The sequence below is a fragment of the Schistocerca nitens genome, chromosome 2 (genome assembly GCF_023898315.1).
Source record: "Schistocerca nitens isolate TAMUIC-IGC-003100 chromosome 2, iqSchNite1.1, whole genome shotgun sequence".
NCBI classification, from domain to species: Eukaryota; Metazoa; Arthropoda; class Insecta; order Orthoptera; family Acrididae; genus Schistocerca; species Schistocerca nitens.
Genome location: NC_064615.1, coordinates 179,024,534 through 179,046,967, shown reverse-complemented (window position 1 = coordinate 179,046,967; position 22,434 = coordinate 179,024,534). Strand labels below are relative to the sequence as shown.

The following is a 22,434-nucleotide window of genomic DNA, read 5'->3' as shown; positions in this document are numbered from 1 at the left end:
TACTCTGATGTCTTGTTTCTTTTATGACATAATGTATAATCTTTCAGTGTTTTACACGTAGGCACACACAGTCTTCCTGCGTCATGGTAGCTGCGCAAGCGTGGTGACGCCTGTTACCTGCGTTCTCTGGCAACTGCTGAAACGAACCTATTTCTAACAGGTCGCGGGGAATAATGCGAATTGTGGTTTGAAACGTGTTACTTTCAAAGTAAATATCCTTTTACGTAAGTTGAACTACCGTATGTGCGAGAATGTATCATGAATTTCTTAAATCACGGAGCTTTTGACTCTCATTTGAAAATCGGCTCTGATGACGAGCCATTTAGAAGAATTTCGAACCCTGAAGATCAGACATTTGTCATTATTAAAAATTTTACTGGCACATTTGTGTGATATAACTTGAGTGTAACACGCGGAAAAAAGATAAACATTAAATGTGAAATCGTAGCTTCTCTTGCAGCTTATTAACCTTAGAGACACAATATTATATGTGAAAGCTTTGCTTTTCTTGTAGCAACACTATGTATATTAATTTAAACTATTAATTTTCCATGTTTGTGTGATCATGCTACGTAACAGTGATGTTGCTGTTGGCTGACTACATCACGTGTCCTATGCTCTCAGTATCCGCTGTCATCGGCTGCCAAGGTCACATGACATTAGCTATGACTGGCTTACAGAAACGCACCGCAATCTCGATTTCAATGATTCGGAAAGTAACATGCGGTGTTTGGTGGAATTCCAATGTATACTTTCGTAATATGAAAATACGCAACGTACATGTTCCTGCACATAAGAGATTTCCAAAACACATCTTTTTCTCTGACTTTCGTTTTCTAAAGTGCCGGGAAATTCTGCGCCCGTGTATAAAACCTTAACCATTCAAAGGATTGATAAGGGAAAATATACTGTCACTTAACACGGAAAAAGCGTGTTTTCACCTGGGAGAAAATGTATTTTTAACCGGGAAATCCGGGAATTTTTCTTCCTTGTCCACGTGTACACCCTGTATAATGAATTCATAGTGAAAAGAACTTTCTGGTAAAACCATTTTTGTTCTGATTACAACTGTGTGATAATAACATTCTTTGTCTGAAATATTTGATTTTTTTTTCCTTTGCTGTGTTGTAGAGCGAAGCCGCAGCCGAAGTAGTGACAGCATTGATAGTGAAGATAGCATTAAACAGGAGCTGGTGCACTTTAAGCCTATTAGAATTGTTCCTCGTACACCCCCAAAGAAGATGCCAGGTAAGAATAATGCACGTATGAAGTAGCTTTGCTTGAAATCCATGGCTGTTGACTGCAATAGGGCATAGTGGAGGGTAATTGTTTTCAGTTGTATTTTGTCAAATTACTGTCTGTGGCAGTCAGATTGCATCATAGTATTAAGATTAAGAACAACAGATGCCAAAATGCTTTATAATGCATTGTATAAATATTGTGAGCACACTTTGTTGGTTAGGTACTTGTTCCAAAGATTATATTCATCGTACATGTTATGACGGGGAAAGGGTAAAACATACCTACCTACCTGTTTGTCCAACGTTAGTCATGACTCATTAATAACAGTTGCAACAGAAATTATAGTTAGAAATCAAAATATTGAAGCTTGGTAAAAGTAGTTATCTCTGAGTAGGAAAAATGTATTGACTTCCCAAATGACATTCAAGCATTGAACTATGTCAAATTTCCCTGATAAATGGCGTTTGAGCACTGGACATTGGGTAGAGTTATAATATTGAGAGAGAATAGAACCAATGATTTGTCTGTAAAGAAGCAAATATTTACACATTATCTGAACAAGAGAAAACAGATTAACTACACAAAAAGCATATTATTGGAGATACAGCAAACATAGTGAACAATACCCTTATGCCGGTAATATAATTAACTCTTATATAGAGAATCATTGAAAGAATGTATCCAGAAGGTTAGAAACAATGTTTCTCCATTGTAATGACAAAGTGACATTCAGTAACGAAGCATACGTTGTGTCAGCCATGTTTTAGTGGTTAATTTATTTTTGTATCTGTGTAAATTGTAGATTGCTAGAAAACAGAATTGTGTCATATAATTTTGTGATAAAACCTGTCTTAGATGTGAGAACAGATTGAGATGGGAATGCAAGAAAGGACAGACTGTTAAGTAAATAAACTGGATGATCTGTAGGTGTAATACCAAACAACTAACTTGAAGAGAAAGAGATGGTAAAAGTAGATGTGTGTCACAAGCAACATGGTAAAACATACTTATCCAACCAGGCATAATGTTGTAAATTCAACCCTAATTTTCAATTACAATTTTGTGACTCGCAAGTCGTTTCCACTCTAAGCAATATATTCCCACTGTAACGTTACTACATATATTTATCAAACAAATCAAATTTTTGAAAAGAAAAGTTGCTACTCACCATATAGAGGAGAGGCTGAGTCACAGATAGGCACAACAAAAAGAATGTCACTTTTGGCCAGTAAGGCTTTCATCAAAAATAGACGACACCTCCCCCCCCCCCCCCCGCCCTTGACACACACACACACACACACACACACACACACACACACACACACACACACACACACATGACTGCAGTCTCTGGCAAGAGAAGCCACACTGCGAGCAGCAGCACCAGTGCCTGCTGCGAGTGGCGACTGGGTGGGGGTAAGGAGGAGGCCGGGGCAAGGAGGGGAAGGGAAGGCATAGTAAGGTAGGGGTAAGGGATAGTGAAGTGCTGTGAGGAGTGTGCAGGAACAAGTTGAAGAGGGAGTAGGGCAGCTGTGTACAGTCGGGAGGTTAGACAGAGGGCAGGGGAGAGGTGGGGGGGTAGCGGAAATGGAGATAAGTAAAAAGACGAGGTGTGATGTTGGAATGAGGGCTGTGTACTGCTGGAATGAGAAAAGGGAAGGGGCTGGATGGGTGAGGACAATGACTAACAAAGGTTGAGGCCAGGAGGGTTTTGGGAATGTAGGATGCATTTGCAGGGAAAGTTTCCACCTGTGCAATTCAGAAAAGCTGGTGTTGGTGTGAAAGATCAATACTGCACATGCTGTGAAGCAGTCATTGAAATGGAGGATGTCATGTTGGGCAGCTTGCTCAGCAACAGGGTGGTCCACTTGTTTCATGGCCACAGTTTGTCATGGCCATTCATGCAGACAGCCAGCTTGTTGGTTGTCATGCCTACATAGAATTCAGTACAGTGATTGCAGCTTAGCTTGTATATCACACGGCTGGTTTCATGGGTAGTCCTGCCTTTGATGGGATAGGTGTGATGATTTTGACTGGACTGGTGTAGGTGATGGTGGGAGGATGTATGGTTCAGGTCTTGCGTGTAGGCCTATTACAGGGATATGAGCCATGAGGTACGGAGTTGGGAGCAGGGTTTGTGTAGAGATGGACAAACATATTGTGTAGGTCCAGTGGATGGCAGAATACCACTGTGGGAGGGTGGGAAGGATAGTGGATAGGACATTTATGATTTCAGGGCAGAGGTAGTTAAAACCTTGGCAGAGAATGGAATTCAGTTGCTCCAGTCCAGGGTGGGACTGAGTTATGGGGGGAATGCTGTTCTTTGGCTGGACTTGCAGACTTTGGGATGTTGGTGGGGGACTGGAAAGATAAGGCACAGGAGATTTGTTTCTGTACAAGGTTGGGAGGATAATTATGGCCTGTGAAGGCTTCATTCAGACCCTCAGTATATTTCAAGAGAGACCACTTGTCACTGCAGATGCGATGACCACAGGTGGCTAGGCTGTATGGAAGGGCCTTCTTGGTATGGAATGGGTAGCAGCTGTCGAAGTGGAGGTATTGCTGGTGGTTAGTAATTTCGATATGGACAGAGGTACTGATGTAGCCATCTTTGGGGTGGAGGTCAACATCTAGGAAGATGGCTTGTTGGGTTGAGTAGGACCGAGTGAAGCAAATGGCTGAGAAGCTGTTGTTCTGGAGGAATGTGGATGGGTGTCCTCACACTCAACCCAGCTCGCAAAGATGTCATCAGTGAATCTGAACCAGGTGAGGGGTTTAGGATTTTGAGTGTTTAGGAAGAATTCCTCTAGATATGGCCCATGAATAGGTTGACATAGGATGGTGCCATGTGGGTGCCCATAGCTATACCCCAGATTTGTTTTTAGATAATGCCTGCAAAGGAGAAGTAGCTGTGGATGAGGATATAGTTGGTCATGGCGGCTAGGAAGGAGGGTGTTGGTTTGGAATCCATCGGGCATTGGGAAAGGTAGTATTCAATAGCGGTAAGGCCATGGGCATTATGGATGTTAGTGTAAAGGGAAGTGGCATCAATAGTGACAAGCAGGGCACCATATGGCAAAGGGACAGGAACTGTAGAGAGTTGGGTTGAGTAGGACCGAGTGAAGCAAATGGCTGAGAAGCTGTTGTTCTGGAGGAATGTGGATGGGTGTCCTCACACTCAACCCAGCTCGCAAAGATGTCATCAGTGAATCTGAACCAGGTGAGGGGTTTAGGATTTTGAGTGTTTAGGAAGAATTCCTCTAGATATGGCCCATGAATAGGTTGACATAGGATGGTGCCATGTGGGTTCCCATAGCTATACCCCAGATTTGTTTTTAGATAATGCCTGCAAAGGAGAAGTAGCTGTGGATGAGGATATAGTTGGTCATGGCGGCTAGGAAGGAGGGTGTTGGTTTGGAATCCATCGGGCATTGGGAAAGGTAGTATTCAATAGCGGTAAGACCATGGGCATTATGGATGTTAGTGTAAAGGGAAGTGGCATCAATAGTGACAAGCAGGGCACCATATGGCAAAGGGACAGGAACTGTAGAGAGTCGATGGAGGAAATGATTGGGATCTTTTATATAGGAGGGTGGGTTCGGGGTAATAGGCTGAATGTGTTTGTTTACAAGAGCAGAGATTCTCTCAGTGGGGCACAGTGACTGGCCACAATGGGGCATCCTGGGTGGTTGGGTTTATGGACTTTATTATGGACTTTAGGAAGTACGTAGAAGGTAGGACTCAGGATAGTGGTAGCGGTGAGCAGAGAGATGGACTCTGGGGAGAGGATGACTTAAGGATTTGAGGAGTGACTGGAGATCCTGCTCGATCTCTCAGATGAGGTTGTTGTGGTAAGGTTTGTAGCTGGATGTATCTGACAGCTGGCAGAGTCCTTCTGCCAGGTAATCCTTGCAGTTCAAAACAACAGTGGTGGAGCCTTTGTCCGCAGGTAGGGTTATAAAGTCGGGATCAGTTTAGTTTGCGTGTTGAGGGGTTTGGGGAATGATGGTGGGGCAAGATTTAAGGTTAAGAAATTGTAGGAAATTAACAGGGCGATTTGGGGACAGTGGGGGTGGATCACAATTGGATGGAGGAGTGACCTGAGTTAGGCATGGTTCAGTATTGGTCTTTGGTTGAGTCTGATTGGTAGGATTAGCGGTGAAAAACCGGGAGAAGGAGAGAAGGTCTTTAACAAGTCCAGCATGATTGAATTTGGGAGTGGGGCAAAATATGAGGCCTTTGCAAAGGACTGATATTTCTGTGGGGCTAAGTCTTCTGGAGCAAAGGTTCATGACTGTGTTTTGGGTCTGTTTAGGTTCTGGATTCTGTGTGGTGGTGTGAGGGAGTGTTGGAGGATGGGGTAAAAAAAATATAGTAGGTCTGTGAGACGGGGGTTATCAGCTATGAGGGGATGTGGGGGAGGTTTGAAGGTTGTTGTAGAGGTGGTGGACAGTGGCACCCCATGGCAGTAGTAGTAAGTAAGCAGGGTGGAGAGCTTTTTAAGGTGGCATTGTATATGTTGCTCTGGTTCCTGGAGGGCAAGAGTTTCAATATTTCTTATAGGTTCTAGGAATTTGGGATTGCATAGCAGGAGAATTTTGCAGATGGGGAGAAGGTACTGTAAGGAGGTTAGGGCTTGGTTGATATGGTTTTGCAGGACTATGTAGGTGAGGGCTAAGGATTGGTTGAATCTGAATAGATGGAGATCATTGTGGAAGGAGGGATTTTGATGCTAAGGCATTTGGGGGGGGGGGGGGTGATTTAATGAGCCAAGCAACAATGCAGGAATAGTATGTGGGACTGGGTTCTGGCTAGGGGTAAGGAAACTTTTCTGTATTGACACAGATGGAAGGAGCAGGGATCCGTGGTGGTGGAAAAATGCAAAAAATTATGTAAATAATGTAGAATTATGTCCGAAAAAATTCACAAAAATACACCCAAATATGTGGGGAAAAATCATGAGAAGGATGAAATGGAATCAAAAGGCTGAGACAAGATGAAATGTGAAGGAGTCAGTGATAGTGAAAGGCGAATACTCACTAAAGTTAGCATGACGTCACAATGAGATCGAAAAAAAGTGGAAGTCAGGACATCATTGTCACAACAAAGTCAGTCTTGGAATGTCACATTTTCAGAAATATCAGAGATTCTACTCCATTTATCTTTTTGTAGAGTGCCTTTTCACTGGTAACTGATGTACTGCAGCAGTGTAGCAAAGTGTGTTGTGTTACGGAATTCCAGGCAGTGACAAACATATGAAGAGCATGTGGAATGCTCAGGCTCATTATTTCTTACCTCTCAAGCAATGGAATTGACTTTTGCACCACTGCTACCCACTGGCTTTCTGTAGTGGGATCATGAGCTACCATTCACACAGGATAGCACAAATTTGACGTAGTTGAACAGCTTTTAATATGGCATCAAGTGAAATCATATGAGCTGATATAAATGTCATAGTGCAGGTTATTCATTAGAACTGTGACAAGAATTAAATGCAAGGAAGATGAAACCTAAATGTTCTATTTTAAAACATATTTTCCAAAGGGATGAATTGGGTACCACAAACACATTTATAAAAGAAATAACATTCAGAGATGAAGAGGCTATCTGCAATGGCAAACTAACCAACAACTGGCATGTAAATATCATCTGCAGGCACGCTACTCTTCTAAGATTTTAGAATCTTGTTGTATTTCTTTGATATAGGCATTTCGAATAACTAATTTTTAGTTTTAACAGCTGCCACATCATGTTCGGGCGCGATTTCCTTCACGTAATCCACCATTTATACAATGATTGGTCACACAAATCATGAAGTTTATATGACTCATTTTTTGGTGCAACAAAAATTGCTCCGCGACAACTGTGACATGTTTCAATATACTAAAACCAGGGAGCAGTGGTGGAAAGAAAGTAACAACGAAATACAACCAAGTTGACTTTTTGTGGCATGACAAAAATTGTGTCTCTCAAGTAGCACCACTAAAAACTGAGAGTTCACACATGCAGCTGCTTGCAACTGCAACAACTATGGCAACACTTTTGTAGCATGTGTGAACCCAGCTTAATAGAATGTGCTAAGCTCACCTTCAGAGGCTGCAGAAGAGTTGGACCGTTTGGAGGAAGGAGTACATTGTTACATTTCTCATAAATTAATTTTCTCTGGGATGTACAGGGCACTGGACAGTAAAAAGCACCACTTGCCTCCCTACTGCACCCATCTTGTCATCTAAATACCTGAAAAAGCTCACAAGAATTTATGACGTCATTCGAACAATACCAGTGAAATTTAAATTTTTCAATTATAAACCAAGGCATTGTGTCACTTCCATCACTATTTATGTGCAAACGTGTTGCAATCTTTTGTTTATTTTTTTTTTTAATTCTGTGGTATTTTACTCACTTAATGAAACATTTTTCAGGAAATGAGTTATGAAAGACATCAATTTCATCAGTGTTGAAAATGAAAATGTCTCGGGGCTCATAACCCTGTGGCAGTTGTTGCAATGTAACATTCTTCCAATAGTTTACACTTTCTATGACCACAGCTCACTTTTTCCACTTACACTTTGAAATGGCAGTTAATGACATCTTTTAAGCCCCTATTACACAATGCACCTAAACCGTACACCTATGCACCAACACCTCAAGCTTGCATGTCTGTAACTACATGCTGGATCACATATACCTATTACACCATCCACGTGGGATATACCTGGTGCACATGCGCAGTAGATGGTAATAATGCGTGAAACGCAAATAGAACCGTCTTATCTCTTGTAAAGTCGTTCGTTCTACCGCGCGGAACACAAGGGGGGTCGTGTGACAAATTGGAATGTCATTCGTTCAAATTATTTATGTGAACTCAAGGTTCCTACTAAAAAGAAATTGTTTTTTTATCATTATTTATTAAGTAATTGTTTTTCTGTTATGCAGGTTACTACTGTCCTGAATTACAGACTTCAAAAGTTAGTTTTATATTACTACACTTGGGTAGAAAACAGGTACATGTATATCTAAATTTACATTTTGCACATGGAGGACCCACTGTTTTTGGAGCTGTTGCCCTGGCAGTGACAGTAAATCTTTGGATTAGAGCTGAATGACGACGAAAATGAAAAGTCAGACGTTTTTGAGTTCGATCCAGGCTGAAAAGAAGGAACGAAGGTAGAGTATTATATTGCTTACGTAAGGACTGAGTCCCATAGATCCGCAAGAATTTTGGAACTTCATGAGGATGGACATGGCCTGCTTCAAGAAGCTGTTGTCTGTGATGGAATATGGAATTAGCAAGTATGACAGTCATGAGGGAGGCTATCTCACCTTCTAGAAAGTACCATATTTACTCGAATCTAAGCCGCACATGAAAATAGAGACACGAAATCAAGGAATAAAAATTTTCCCGAATCTAAGCCGCACCTGAAATTTGAGACTCGAAATTCAAGGGGAGAGAAAAGTTTTAGACCCCACCTCCAAATCAAAACAAAGGTGGTCCACGTAATATGACACAATGTAGGTAGAATGAATGACGATTCAGCTACAGTAGTTTGGTTAGAGTTGTAAGCTTAGCAGTAAGCTTTACCAGGTAGCCATTGCTATGCGTCAGGTGCTCCGTCCATATTTATATGGGTACCCTTCCTTTTTCACGTGCTTCGTCTAGTTTGGATTGATTGCTTATTTTTCTTTGATCTGATAAGTGCCGTTCTCTTTGTTATGTGTGTTTATGCCACTCCAAGCTGTAAATGCATTACTTTACTGTGTCATGCATTGTTTGTCGCATTGTGATGGTAAGTGTTTATGACCTGTCGCCGCTCGCGGTATGGCTTGCTTATGTGCGCGCTACCGCCGCTTACAATAAAAAAAGAGAGGAATCGTCTCATTAGCAAAACAATGGCAAGAGACTGCTATTTGTTGTTACTTACACTGCTGCTTTCTTTGATAACGATCAACAAGAACCAAATAATAGACTGCGTATGATAGAAGATCTTCTGAATGAGAGTTCTGCGAAAATTTTTCTCCGTTTGAAAATCTTTGCAGACACCTCTTTAGTACATTACATTCTGCACAGAAATTAGTCATCTTAGATTTAAAAATCCAGTCAACTGCCGTGCTTCATTTCTGACTGTATCACTATTAGGCATAAGAATAATACGAATATAAACATGACATGATATGTATATTCTTCCCCGTTTGCTGTTGTGTCACTCTGGTTTATTAGCCAGACAGGATTTAAATGAGATAGCAGCAAACATGAAAGAATACATGGCAAAATGTTTATATTCGTATTATTCTTATGAAGAGAATACGGCATGTGATTCACAATTCATAAAAGTTCCTGTTAGCAACCATCTCTTCTCAAAGGTAGGAAAAAATTCAGAATGTAGAGTTGGCCATATTGACACACGTCCCAAACAGTCTTGCCAGTCGGATTTTTGTAGTACATTGAAATACTGCTACATTCGAACATGAACAATACGGAATTTGTATTTACTTCGTTGGATAATGTATGAAAATGTAGTGGGGCGGAGAAAAAGCCCGTCTTCCACCTCTTTTTTTTAAAATTTATTTACTGATACACAGGTTTTTGCACCAGTATTTATCTTTGTGCCTGCAAAGCATGCCTGTGTAGCGCTACATATATTCGACAGCAGAAGTTAGTTGTGGCGGCACCTACCAACATTTTTCAGAACTTCCACTTACTTTGCACTCGATTCTAAACCGCAGGCGGTTTTTTGGATTACAAAAACCGGAAAAAAGTGCTGCTTAGATTCGAGTAAATACGGTAAGAATTAATTCATATGTTTATATGTATTGTGACCATATCAGCCTAGATCACTGACAAAATACCAGTACGTGCCCTGTCATGTTGCAGGTTGGATGTAACATTACGTTTGCTGGCAACTGGGGAATCTTTCAAGAGTGTCTTTTAGCCACAGAATAGCACGGCCCACCTTTTCAAAAGTTTTTGTGGGTATATGCACTGCAATTTGCAACACTTTAGAGGACCAATACTTTAAGGTGCACTTGGTTATTTTTCCAAGTTTGGAAAATGGAATGCAATGTGGAATGTGCTACTCAGTTTTGCAGTCCTCATCTGTCGCACTGGGCGAAACTGCACGGATTTTCTTGCTATCGCTGCCAGTTTTTATTTTCTGGCATGCTGAAATAAAGCAAGATATGCAATCGAATCAAACATGAACTTTTGTAAGCTAAGGCATTAAGATACAAATCGAAAACCACCGTGTAACGTTAAATGCTTATTACTCAGAAAGGAACGATTGCCAGCATACCGTATTATGATATAGAGGGCCATACATACACCTTTCCTCTCTGTATGCCTGAATTAAGATGCTTAACGCCTCTTTGCTCCATCTCATTTCTATAATACGAAGTAATCGAAAGAAAGAATGCTTTCACAATCAGCTAGGGTAAAAGAAAGTCTACTGGCAAAAAATTTTTTTTCTGCATTTATGAAAAGCAACTTACTGAAAAAAATGCGGAAAATCCCCAACACGAAAACCTAAAATTAGCTACCAGCCACCGAACGATAAGCTAATAACAAGCAGAAAACTCTGCAGTCCCCCATCTAGCATGCGCGAATTATCGCTGCCTAGTGCGCATGCGCAGATTGACAGCAGTTTAGAACTGCTCTCTACTCTGGCACACGGATAATGTGTCTGCTAATTTTTGTAGTTTCCCCCTTTCTACCGCTAGGTGGCTGTCGCGATAGACCAGTACTGTTCACGGCAGATCGTCATGTAATACCCACTTTAGAATGATCCAACCAGCCATTCAATGCTCTGAAATTATCAACACTGATCTTCAAGGCAATTTTACAAGCCTTCTTTTGGAGTAGGTTTCTGTTTATAGAATTGTTGCCACTTAACATTACTTGAAACCACTTTAAAAGAATATCTGTCACATCATTGAACATAGTTACACAAATGTTCTTCCATTTGGACCCACAGGAATCATTTGCTTCAACATTTAAGGCCGCTTCCATATTTTTGAGTTTGCTGCACATGTAGAAGGTGCTGACTCATATTTCCTAGCTGTGTTGGAAAGTTTTCTCTTAAGTTTGTCATCAACATCACAGGTGGAATTTATGGGACAGGTGTTGCATCTAAGGTCTATTATGGGGGTATGAGCCATGAGATAAGGGATTGAGAGCTGGGGTTGTGTAAGGATGGATGAGTATATTGTGTAGGTTTGGTGGGCGGTGGAATACCACTGTGTGAGGGGTGGGAAGGATAATGGGCAGGACATCTCTCATTTCAGGGCACAACGAGAGGTAATTTTTATTGAGAGACAAACTGCATACACCATCAGAACATAAACAGAGAACACTATAACAACACTTTGGATTATCTTTGAAATTATTTAAAAAGTTGCCTGTATCATTTTGAATGTGGAATTTTCTTACAATGATGTTCATGAATATTGTGATGCAATGGCTTTGTTTTGTTAATAAGTCTGCTTGATTTTTTTGTATGTCAAAATGTATCAAATGTCAATTCTCCAGTACTTTCTCCCTGATGAAATAATGGTTTATGGCAGTACGTTTTGTTCATGATTTCTCTATGTGTTTCTTGGAGTGTATGATTGCTACTTGATTATCACACCACATCCTCCAGTCAATTCGGTCAGGTTAAGACTTTCACTAATTCTCTCATCCATACCACCTCTCTTGTGCAGGCTGCCAATGACCTGCATTCTGCTTCCATTGTGCTCAGTGCAACTGCAGTTTGTTTCACATTCTTCAAGTACACTGGAGATCCTGCCAGTAATATTACGTATCCTGTAACACTTTTGTGATTGTCTGTACAAGTAGCCTAATCGGCATCAGTGAATGCTTCAAGTATTTGACCAGTGGGATAATATGCAAGTTTGTAATGCGCTGTTTACTTCGCGTATCTTAGCACTGTTCTTGCTGTGTGCCAGTGGTTTGTATTGAATGTTGAACAATATTGTGACAATTTTGCCTGTGAGAAAGCAATGTCTGGTCAAGTCCTCTGTGAAAGGTAAAGGAGTCCACCAACAAGCTTACGATATGGAAGATTTTTATCTTCCACGTCACACTTCTTGTTGAAATTCAGCTTCATTTCCATTGGGGTCTTGGTGCCATTAACATTTTGAAGTCCAAGTCTATGAAGTAGTTGTTTAATGTCCCCCTTCTGAAAAAGCCTAATTGCTTCATCTTTGCTTTTCTCAAATTTCACTCCTAACATGTGTGTCACCATGCCCACATACTTGATTTCAAAGCAAATTTCTAAAAGAGTTTTTACCTTTACCTTTACCTTTTGCTTTTGCACTTAGCTTGTGCACACATGGATCGATATCATTTTGAATATATCCCAGTTTTTCTGGTGAGTTATTTAAATGATCAGACAAAGTGTTTCAAAATTTGAAACCGGAGCATAAATCTCATTATAGTTGACAACTTCTGTTTGACTAAATCCCTTTGTGACTAAAAAGGCTGTAAAAATTGGCTTCTCAACAACTGTATTCTTTCTAAATACCGATCTGTTCTTTACATGAATTAACACCAGATGGTTGCTCAACCAGTTTCAAAGCATCTTGAGTTAATTTCTTCATTCATTACAACTATCCACTCCACTGCTTCATCAGAATTAACTGCTTCATAATATGATAATGTTTCATCACTGTTCCTTCCTCACATTATGTGTGTTCATGCGTTCATGCTTTTGCACCATAAGCCTTCTCTCTGGAATGAAGTGTCATTAGATGACATTGCTTAAACCTGATTTTTCTTTTTTTACTTCCTTTCCTGGCCTGCAGATATTTTATGAAATTTCAGCATGTTCCACAAGTTCCTGATTACCTTCAGTTTCTCCCAAATTTTCCCCCTAACCTGGAAAACCATAAAATTCCTCTCCAGTGCTGGAATCTACTCTTTCAATTCGTAGTTCATCTTCAATACTTGGAAATGATAATGCTCCATCAGTTCAATAGATTCTTTTTGTTTCTTATTTTCAGTTAAGCATTTGCCATTCAAAAATTCTTTGAATATACAGTCCATGGATTCCTCAGCCTGTTTAGTCTCTGGCATCCGCATCCTGTAGCCACTGTTATGTTGAGAATATCCTACAAGAACACCTTTTTCTGCCCTTGTGGATAATTTAGAACAACATCTTGAACGTGAACAAAAACATCACATCCTATCAGATTTAAATGTCTCACACTAGGCTTTTTACGTGTCCACAATCCATGTGGCATTTTTTGTTGTTGTTGTTGTGGCTATTTGTAACAAGATTTCTTGTTTATCACAGTGTACATCAACTCTCAGCTCAGCCCAAGGACTCTTCGGTAAATTACTTTCTAGTAACTGTGACCTTACCATATTCATTAATGTTCTGTTGAGGCTTTTAGCTACACTGTTTTACTGCAGTGTCTTTGTTATTTCATGCCGAATTCCTTCAGATTTGGAAAACTGTGACAATTTGTGTGAGCAGAACTCTAGGCCGTTGTCCATGTGAATTCTCTTCAAGTGTTTCCTGGTTTGTCTTTCTGTTTGAATCATCCACTTCAGGAATTGTTCAAATACTACATCCTTACTTTTTAAGAAATGTACGAATATGTATCTGCTTTCATTGTCCATGATACTCATTAAATATCTATTGCCTCCAAAACTTGGAACATCAGTAGGCTCCATGAGATCACCATGAACAAGTTATAAAATGTTTGTTTGTTCCTTCAATTTGTAATACAGTTTTCAGAAACGGTTTTCGTGTCGATATACCCACAAACATCCATCACATGGGTGTATTTCACCTTTATTTTCACAGTCTAATCCAAGGGCTGCTTCCTTTCGTATCATTTTGTTTGTTGTACACTTACTGACATGCATCATTCAATGATGCCAAAGTCTAGAGATTTTGTGTTACATTCATTGTTTCTCAGTATGTTTGTTGATCTGTCAACTGCACATGGCTCTGTATTTATGTAATGTAAATGACCTTTCTGCTGAGTATTAATAAGCAGTCTTCCAGTGTCATCATAGATCCTGCAGCCTAGAAAAGAACCTTTTCATCATTTTCAATGAGCTGCCTCACTGATAAAATTCTGTGGTCGATCTCGAGCATAAGTAGTGTATTGTCTGCTACGAATTCCATAGCCAAACCTTCGTTGCTAATTATATTTGTCCTTACTGTACATTTCCCCACAGCTTCTGTTTTTCTGCCACCAACTAAGATTATGATCACAGCTAAAATATTTTTGTCAACAGCTGAAAAATAATTTTCATTTGAAGCCATGTGATGAGTTTCCCTGGAATCTGCTATCCAATTATTACCATTCAGTGTAATTGTGCCACATGCAGCACTCATACTACCAACACCTAGTTTCTTTTATTCTTTTTGAATTTACTTATTTCAGGACAGTTTTTCGATATGTGGCTGACTTTGTGGCAGTTGTAACAAACAAAACTACCTTTCCATGCTGCTTCTTTCTGCGTTTGTTTCTGTCATTTGTCACGTTCCGTAACTGTCATTGTTCAATACTTACGATTACCAGCATTAGCTTTCAGGGATGTTGCTGAATGTTTATCTTCATTATATTCATGATGTGTAGCATATTCAGCAAGAAGACACCTTTTAATTGTAGCACACTTAAAATCATTATCTGGCAAATTGCACAAAGCTGTAACTACTGCATCACTTTCGTCTGGAAGTCTTCACAGAATAGTCATTGCTAAACCTGCATCCTCAATTTCATCGCCAGTGTTCGGTAGACATAATATAGTTTTGTATATCAATCTGAGATAATTTTCATAGAGTCACAATTTTTCATTTTTAGTGAATATAACTTTGTCTCTGTTGCACAGTGTGAAATTTGCTATCCCTTGGGGCCTGTAATTTTTGAAGTTCTTTGCATACTTTTGTTGGATTTGACAAACTTCATAAATGCATTTGCTGCTCGTTGCATTTAGAAAGTACAACTTTTGGTAGAGCCTTCAAATCTGTATACATGTTAATATATAACATGTGTACAGAGCCTTTAGATGGGCTAATTGACACAAACAATTTCCTATTTTCTTCATTAGCATGACTGGACCCATAACTGTTGTTGTAGTGGAATGAAACGCTGTATCGCACACATTATTTAAAATTATTTAATTATATCTAAAAACAAAGATGATGTGACTTACCAAATGAAAGTGCTGGCAGGTCGACAGACACACAAATGTACACACAAAATTCTAGCTTTTGCAACCAACGGTTGCTTCGTCAGGAAAGACGAAGCAACCGTTGGTTGCGAAAGCTAGAATTTTGTGTGTATGTTTGTGTTTGTTTGTGTGTCTGTCGACCTGCCAGCACTTTCATTTGGTAAGTCACATCATCTTTGTTTTTAGATATATTTTTCCTACGTGGAATGTTTCCCTCTATTATAATCATAAAATTATTTAATTAGATAGATAAAATCAACTCACCAAGCAGCGGCAGAACACAAACACATAAAAGACTGTTGTGATTGACAAGCTTTTGGAGCCAGTGGCTCCTTCTTCAGAAGGGTTGAAGGGGAAGGAAGAAGGATGAAGGAAAAGGACTGGAGAGGTCTAGGAAGGGGGGTAGATTTCGAGAAAGTCACCCAGAACCGTGGATCAGGGGAGACTTACTGTGCGGGATGAGAAGGAAAGACATTATTTTTATTGAGAGGAGAACTGCGTACACCATCAAAACAGCAACAGAGCAACACAGTAACAACACTTATTGCCTTTTTAAATAAAGTCAATGATAATCTAATTACATCATAAAATGGAATGATTGGATTAACAGTTACTTTACAATAAACACATAATATACGCTCTTGTTAAAAGGCAAAACTAATGTGACACATGATGTTATTAATTTATTCCTGTATTCATTTCTTTCTCCCCCCTATCTTTGTCCATATCTTCCTCCTCCCCTTATGTTGCTCTCCTCCTCCCTCCTCTCTGTGTCTATCATCTCCTGCCCCCTCACTACGTTCATTTCCTCTCCCTCTGTCCACCTCCTCTTCCACCCCCCACCCCCTCCTGACCCACCCCATTCTCTGACATTGAGCCTTGTTTATCAGCGTTGCAAAGGAAATCTTGATGGTGAACTCAAATACTTAAAGTGAATGGGTAAATCAGTTGGGCTCATTGGTATTTGGGGTATGAGGGAAACCTCTACAGCTGCTGGAGCTTGCTGGATCTGTAAGCTTCAATTATAGTAGTTCTTATGGTTTTTAAACTGCAAATGGGTAGGATAACAAAGTTTCGGATGAAACTTCCTGGCAGATTAAAACTGTGTGCCCGACCGAGACTCAAACTCGGGACCTTTGCCTTTCGCGGGCAAGTGCTCTACCAACTGAGCTACCGAAGCACGACTCACGCCCGGCCCTCACAGCTTTACTTCTGCCAGTATCTCGCCTCCTACATTCTGGAAACATCCCCCAGGCTGTGGCTAAGCCATGTCTCCGCAATATCCTTTCTTTCAGGAGTGCTAGTTCTGCAAGGTTCGCAGGAGAGCTTCTGTAAAGTTTGGAAGGTAGGAGGCGAGATACTGGCAGAAGTAAAGCTGTGAGGGCCGGGCGTGAGTCGTGCTTCGGTAGCTCAGTTGGTAGAGCACTTGCCCGCGAAAGGCAAAGGTCCCGAGTTCGAGTCTCGGTCGGGCACACAGTTTTAATCTGCCAGGAAGTTTCATATCAGCGCACACTCCGCTGCAGAGTGAAAATCTCATTCTGAAAGTTTCGGATGTTTGAGATTCTATAGCAGTATTCTAATCATACGCCATTCAGCCATAAATACAACCTTCCTGCTGTCTCTTTAAACCGACTGCAAGGAATAAAATGAAACAGTACATTTTTGTGTGTGCAGTTGTCTAATAGTTTAAATGCCTCAATATTATAGTTAAAACTGACTGCAAGAAAGGAAACTAAACTGCACATTTTCACACCACAACATTTTCTTTCTCTCATTTGGTTTTAACAGAAAACCTGTATATTGTTGTTTAAAAAAATATGTAGGCTTTGTTGGTCAGGACTGAATGTTTGTTAGAGTATAATGAAACGTGAAGTAAATGGATCAAGAACTTCTTGAGATTTTCACTAACAAAGTTGAACTATGATTTTTTTCACATAGAACTATAGATTTTGTAATCATACTTATACACCATATATAATAGAAAAGTAAGTAGTCTATGTCTGTCCGAACATGTGTAAAAATTGGAAATAAATTGGTCAAGAACTTATCAAAATTCTTTTTCTTAACAGTAATAATAATGTTCATTTGTCCATCTAAAAAGAGTTAGGCTATTTAGTCTGTTAAGTGGAGATATTTTCCAAGTCACTCTGCATCCCCTTATAATAACTGAGCAACAATAAAACTGCATCACCCGCAAACAATCTGACAGTGCTCTGACTATTGGATTAATCATTTATGGTATGTATACTGAAAATATTGTTGAGAGTGCACTGCTAGTTCCTGCTACTAATAAGGCGAGTACACCGTTCGCTTGTTACATATTTGTATGAGCTTCAAACAGGAGCGACTGCAGTAATGGATAGGAACTGTGATTGTTGTGTACAGATGCGAGCTGAGCTGGCGACCCCTCGCTCACAGCTTCAAGCTGCATTGGCTTTTGTCACACAGCTTGAGGCTGCTGCCAAGGGGCATCACTGTGGGGGATCGGACGCAGGGATGCGAGGGATGTTGAGAACATCCCATGTGTCCTCCGATCGATCCACTCCTGTGACCTCCCCAGGTACTGCCTGCACTGAGGTTGACCCCTCACCCGTGAACACGTGGGAGATTATTCCAAAATCTGTCAGGCAGCGAAAAACTTTCCGAGGGCCGATCTTAGGGCCTCCCCGGTACATTTGACAAACAGGTTTCGGGCGTTATCTGTGGCTGATGCTGTCTCGAGCCGGATGCAGTCGTCCACCCTGTTCCAGAGTAAGCCTCTCGGCCCGCACGGTCTGGGCATTCACAGACGGTGGGTTTGCTGGTAGTTGGGAGCTCCAACAATAGGGGCCCCTTAGGAACATGGCTGCCAAGGAGGGGAAGGACGCCAGTGTGCATTCTGGGGGGAGTCATTCCGGATGTGGAAAGGGTGCTTCCAGCTACCATGAGGAGCACAGGGTGCAGCCAACTGCAGGTGGTGGCTCATGTCGGTACCAATGACATGTGCTCCTTTGGATCGGAGCAGATTCTGTCTGGTTTTTGGCAGCTTGCAGAAATGGTAAAGACTTCCAGTCTTGTTTCTGAGATTAAGGCGGAGCTCACCATCTGCAGCATCTTCGATAGAACCAACCAAAAAAGCATGCCAAATTCAAAAGAATGAAAATCCCCAAGATTGGCAAAGTTTTACAGAAGTTCGAAATATAGCATGTACTTCAATACGAAATGCTTTTAATGATTTCCCAAAGAAATTCTGTCTCGGAATCTGGCAGAAAACCCAAAGAGATTCTGGTCATAAAGCACACCAGTGGCAAGACGCAATCTATACCTTCACTGCGTGATAACAACGGTGAAGTCACTGATGACAGTACCACTAAAGCAGAGTTATTAAACACAGTTTTCCAAAACTCCTTCACCAAAGAAGACCAGAGTAAATATTCCTGAATTCCAATCAAGAATAACTGCCAAGATGAGAAACATAGAAGTAGATATCCTCTGTGTAACAAAGCAGCTTAAATCACTTAATAAAGGTAAGGCCTCCGGTCCAGATTGTATACCAGTCAGGTTCCTCTCAGAGTATGCTAATAAAGTAGCTCCATATTTAGCAATTATATACAACCACTCGCTCGCAGAAAGATCTGTACCTAAAAACTGGAAAATTGCTCAATTCACACCAATACCCAAAAAGGGAAGTAGGAGTAATCCACTGAATTACACGCCTATATCACTAACGTCGATTTGCGGTAGGGTTTTAGAACATATACTGTATTTGAACATTATGAAGTACCTCGAAGAAAAAGATTTATTGACGTATAGTCAGCACGGATTCAGAAAATATCGTTCTTGTGAAACACAACTAGCTCTTTATACTCATGGAGTAATAAGTGCTATCGACAGGGAATGTCAAATTGATTCCATATTTTTAGATTTCCAGAAGGCTTTCGATACCGTTCCTCACAAGCGTTGTCTAACCAAACTGCGTGCCTATGGAGTATCGTCTCAGTCGTGCGACTGGATTCATGATTTCCTGTCAGAAAGGTCACAGTTCATAGTAATAGACGGAAAGTCGTCGAGTAAAACAGAAGTAACATCCAGCGTTCCCCAAGGAAGTGTTATAGGCCGTCTATTGTTCCTGATCTATATTAATGACATAGGAGACAATCTGAGTAGCCGTCTTAGATTGATTGCAGATGATGCTGTCATTTACCGTCTTGTAAAGTCATCAGATGATCAAAACAACTTGCAAAATGATTTAGGTAAGATATAAGTATGGTGCGAAAATTGGCAATTGACCCTGAATAAAGAAAAGTGTGAAGTTATTCACATGAGTACTAAAATAAATCGGCTAAATTTTGATTACGCGATAAGTCACACAAATCTGAGGGCTGTAATTCAACTAAATACTTAGGGATTACAATTACAAATAACCTAAATTGGAATGATCACATAGATAATATTGTGGGTAGAGCAAACCAAAGACTGCGGTTAGAAGGTGCAACAGGTCTACCAAAGAGACTGCTTAACTACGTTTGTCCTCCCTATTCTGAAGTATTGCTGTGTGGTGTAGGATCCACATCAGGTGGGACTGACGAATGACATCGAAAAAGTACAAAGAAGGGCAGCTTGTTTTGTATTATCATGAAATAGGGGAGATAGTGCCACATACATGATACGTGAATTGGAGTGGCAATCATTGAAACAAAGGCGTTTTTTGTTGTGACAGGATCTTCTCATGAAATTTCAATCACCAGCTTTCTCCTCCGATTGCGAAAACATTCTGTTGGCACCCACCTACATAGCGAGAAATGATCATCACGATAAAATAAGAGAAATCAGAGCTCGCACAGAAAACTTTAAGTGCTCGTTTTTCCTGCGTGCAGTTCGAGAGTGGAATGGTAGAGAGACAGCCTGAAGGTGGTTCATTGAACCCTCTGCCAGGCACTTTATTGTGAATAGCAGAGTAATCACGTAGATGTAGGTGTAGATGTAATGCGTCCTTGCAGTAAACCCAGTGTTATTTTCATTTGCCATCCAGTTTAATGTACTATGCTCTGTTCTTGTGGTCTTCACTCCAGAGATTGGATTTTGTGTAGCTCTCCATGCTACTCTATCCTGTGCAAGCCTCTTCATCTCTGAGTAACTACTGCAACCTAACATTCTTTTGAATCTGCTTAATGTATTTAATCTCTTGGTCTCCCTCTAAAATTTTTAATCCCCGCACTTCCCTCCAATACTAAATTGGTGATCCTTTGATGCCTCAGAAAGTGTAGTACCGACCGATCCCTTCTTCTAGTCAAGTTGTACCACAAATTTCTCTTCTCCGCAATTCTATGCAGTACTTCCTCATTAGTTGCATGATCTACCCATCTGATCTTCAGCATTCTTCTGTATCACCATGTTTCGGAAGCTTCTATTCTCTTCTTGTCTAAACTATTTATCGTCCATGTTTCACTTCCATACATGGCTACACTCCATACAAATACTTTCAGAAACGACCTCCTGACATTTAAATCTATACTCGATGTTAACAAATTTCTCTTCTTCAGAAACTCTTTCCTTGCCATTGCCAGTCTAAATTTTATATCCTCTCAACTTCAACCATCATCAGTTATTTTGCTACCCAAATAGCAAAACTCCTTTATTACTTTAAGTGTCTCATTACCTAGTCTAATTCCCTCAGCATCACCCGAGTCAACTCGACTACATTCAATTATCCTCGTTTTGCTTTTGTTGATGTTCATCTTATATCCTCCTTTGAAGGCACTGTCCATTCCGTTCAGCTGCTCTTCCAGGTCCGACAGAATTACAATGTCGTCGGCAGACCTCAAATTTTTTATTTCTTCTCCTTGGATTCTAATTCCTAGTCCAAATTTTTCTTTTCTTTCCTTTACTGCTTGTTCAATATAAGATTGAATAACATTGGGGATAGGCTACAATCCTGTCTCACTCCTTTCTCAATCACTGCTTCCCTTTCATGCCCCTTGACTCTTATAACTGCCATTTGGTTTCTGTACAAATGGTAAATAGAGTTTTGCTCCCAAAATTTTACCCCTGTCACCTTCAGAAGTTAAAAAGAGACTATTCCAGCTAACATTGTCAAAAGCTTTCTCTAAGTCTACAAATGTTAGGAACATAGGTTTGCCTTCCCTTAACCTATCTTCTGAGACAAGTCGTAGGGTCATTATTGCCTCGTGTGTTGAAACATTTCTGCAGAATCCAAACTAATCTTCCCCGACGTCGACTTCTACCAGTTTTTCCATTCGTCTGTAAAGAATGTGTGTTAGTATTTTGCAACTGTGACTTATTAAACTGATAGTTCGGTAATTTTCACACCTGTCAACACCTGCTTTCTTTGGGATTTGAATTATCATATTCTTCTTGAAGTCTGAGAGTATTTCGCCTGTCTCATACATCTTGCTCACCAGATGGTAGAGTTTTGTCAGGGCTGGCTCTCCCAAGGCTATCAATAGTTCTAATGGAACGTTGCCTACTATTGGGGTGTTGTTTTGATTTGGGTCTTTCAGTGCTCTGTCAAATTCTTCATGCAGTATCATATCTCCCATATCATCTTCATCTATGTCCTCTCCCATTTCCACAATATTGCTCTAGAGTACATCAGTCTTGTATAGACCCTCTATATACTCCTTCCATCTTTCTGCTTTCCCATCTTTGCTTAGGACTGGTTTTCCATCTGAGCTCTTGATATTCACACAGGTGGTTCTCTTTTCTCCAAAGTTCTCTTTAATTTTCCTGTACGCAATATCTATCTTACCCCTAGTGATATATGCTTCTGCATCCTTACATTTGTCCTGTAGCCATTCCTGCGTAGCAAATTTTGTACCTCGTGTAGATGTCATTTTTGAGACGTTTGTATTCCTTTTCGCCTGCCTCATTTACTGCATTTTTATATTTTCTCATTTCATCAATGAAATTCAGTATCTATTCTGTTACCCAAGGATTTATACCAGCCCTCATCTTTTTACCTACTTGATCCTCTGCTGCCTTCACTATTTCATCTCTCAAAGCTACCC

The 22,434-nt window shown here is 40.4% G+C and overlaps 1 protein-coding gene across 1 annotated transcript in view; it reads left to right on the top strand.

The window, feature by feature from the left end:
• Nucleotides 1-22,434, top strand: part of LOC126235853 (E3 ubiquitin-protein ligase RNF169-like) — an 88,472-nt gene that overhangs the window by 41,544 nt on the left and 24,494 nt on the right. The window contains exon 6 of the mRNA XM_049944718.1: nucleotides 1,132-1,248. Within this exon, the coding sequence (XP_049800675.1) occupies nucleotides 1,132-1,248 (117 nt within the window). The remainder of the gene's footprint in view (nucleotides 1-1,131; nucleotides 1,249-22,434) is intronic.